This window comes from Etheostoma spectabile, chromosome 19, assembly GCF_008692095.1.
Source record: "Etheostoma spectabile isolate EspeVRDwgs_2016 chromosome 19, UIUC_Espe_1.0, whole genome shotgun sequence".
NCBI classification, from domain to species: Eukaryota; Metazoa; Chordata; class Actinopteri; order Perciformes; family Percidae; genus Etheostoma; species Etheostoma spectabile.
Window position 1 is genome coordinate 13,321,623 of NC_045751.1, and position 1,751 is coordinate 13,323,373.

General features: G+C 41.1%; 1 protein-coding gene across 3 annotated transcripts in view; it reads right to left on the minus strand.

Moving 5' to 3' along the window:
* Nucleotides 1-1,751, minus strand: part of svep1 (sushi, von Willebrand factor type A, EGF and pentraxin domain containing 1) — a 95,983-nt gene that overhangs the window by 61,748 nt on the left and 32,484 nt on the right. For all 3 annotated transcript variants that reach the window (XR_004336385.1, XM_032544083.1, XM_032544082.1), the window contains exon 3: nt 1,229-1,405. Coding sequence is in view for 2 of the 3 variants with exons in the window: in XM_032544083.1 (XP_032399974.1) it covers nt 1,229-1,405 (177 nt within the window). In the remaining variant the exon portion in view is untranslated. The remainder of the gene's footprint in view (nt 1-1,228; nt 1,406-1,751) is intronic.

Sequence of the window (1,751 nt, forward strand, 5' to 3'; positions counted from 1 at the left end):
ACACACACACACACACACACACACACACACACACACACACACACACTTTGGCTGAAGATCTTATTTGTGACGTTTGTTTGCAACCACAAAATAATAAGTCCAAGAGCCTCAACATTATAAATAACCAGTAGTGAGGAACAACGGGGTAAACCCAGAGCACTCCGGCAACAGATGAAACAGATGAATTATTTCTTTAAATAGATATGTATGAAACAGAAGTAGGAGGCAAAGCAATAGCCACAGAAAAAAGGCAGTTTTAAAATGTCAGAAAGCTTTTTGGTGCATGTAAAGAATAACAAATGGATGTATAAGATGAAGAGGAAATTGAAAGTGGAGGAGAGAGAAAACACACAAAGACATCACAGTCTCAGTCCTCCACCTCTACGACACATTACTGGGTTTGTGGACAGCTTACACTGTGATAAGTGGACAGGCTGCTTATTTAACTTTCACCCAGAGTGAGCTCCTCCTGATTTGGAGGAGACGCTGACAGGCAAAGGAGACAAGGACAAGAGGAAAACAAACTATAAGAACAAACTCTGAGCAAAACAAAGTAATTCAGGTTGTGGAAAGTAGTAAGAAACAAACCTTTTACCGGGTTGGTTTTCTGCTTATTTAAACACTGGTATAGCTTTGCAGGGGCCGCTGCTCTGGCAAAATACCTTTTCATTTAAGTTAGACCATCAAAAGGAGTTTTCTGACTTTTACTGCTGATGAGGACAGAGGTAGCAACTCACTTTGATGCTTCCACACAAAATGTTGAATGAGAATGATAATTATTAGTTTAAGATCCTATGTGTCATTGTACACAAAGTAGAACACATATTTACCCATATTTCTCTCTAAACATACACACATAAAAATACACACTAGCCCCTTAGATTACAGACATTTTGGGCTGATCTACAGTACGTCTTGCTTGTTCCACGTGACATGTCAAGGGTAAACTTGTCCAAGGTCTTATTTGGTATGTGTGTTTGGCACAGAACAAATGCTAATATTGTAAAAGCAATTTACAGATAAAACATCTCCTCCAATGCCGGCAAACTCATTAAGCCTTCCAGGTAGTTGCAAACTATTACATCATTTTTCTATAAGAGATAAACTGACAAAAAAGGAATCTTTAAGAAAAGTGAGGAAACAAGTTACTGTGAGAATTTGCTGACACAGTTGAGATAGAGGAAAGGCTGGCGAAATGCGACAAGATCCTGGCATACATCTGTCCTACCTGTGCACTCGTGCTGAAGACCCTTGCCGTAGTATCCCTTCTCACAGATGCAGTCGTACTGTCCAGTGTGCGTGCCGCATTTACAGCTGGCCATCAGGTCGCAGCAATCCCTGCCTGCTTCACACAGAGAGGAGCAGCGCGAAAGATCTTCCTGGATGTAGCTGCCCGTGGGGAGGTCTGAGGGTGGGAAACAGGCACAGAGAAGCACAGGGTGCAATAGAATCAGATTTCACTACCTGGAAATCAGACAATTTCACTAAAGTAGTCAGTTGTTACAGTAAGGGGTCACCTACTTGCAAGGTGCATGAATGAGGGAAAGCATTCTTAAAGGGTATCTAAACTATGTATTATTACAGTATATTGTAGGCTCTGTACAGTATGCCATTACAACTGATTTCAACACAGGCTTTCCAAACTTTAGAAATAAGAGTGACCACATTCAGCACAGAAATGCATGAATAAAAAATCTACAGTGCCCGCAGGCCATACATGTACAGAGAGGGAAAAAAGTATTTGATCCCCT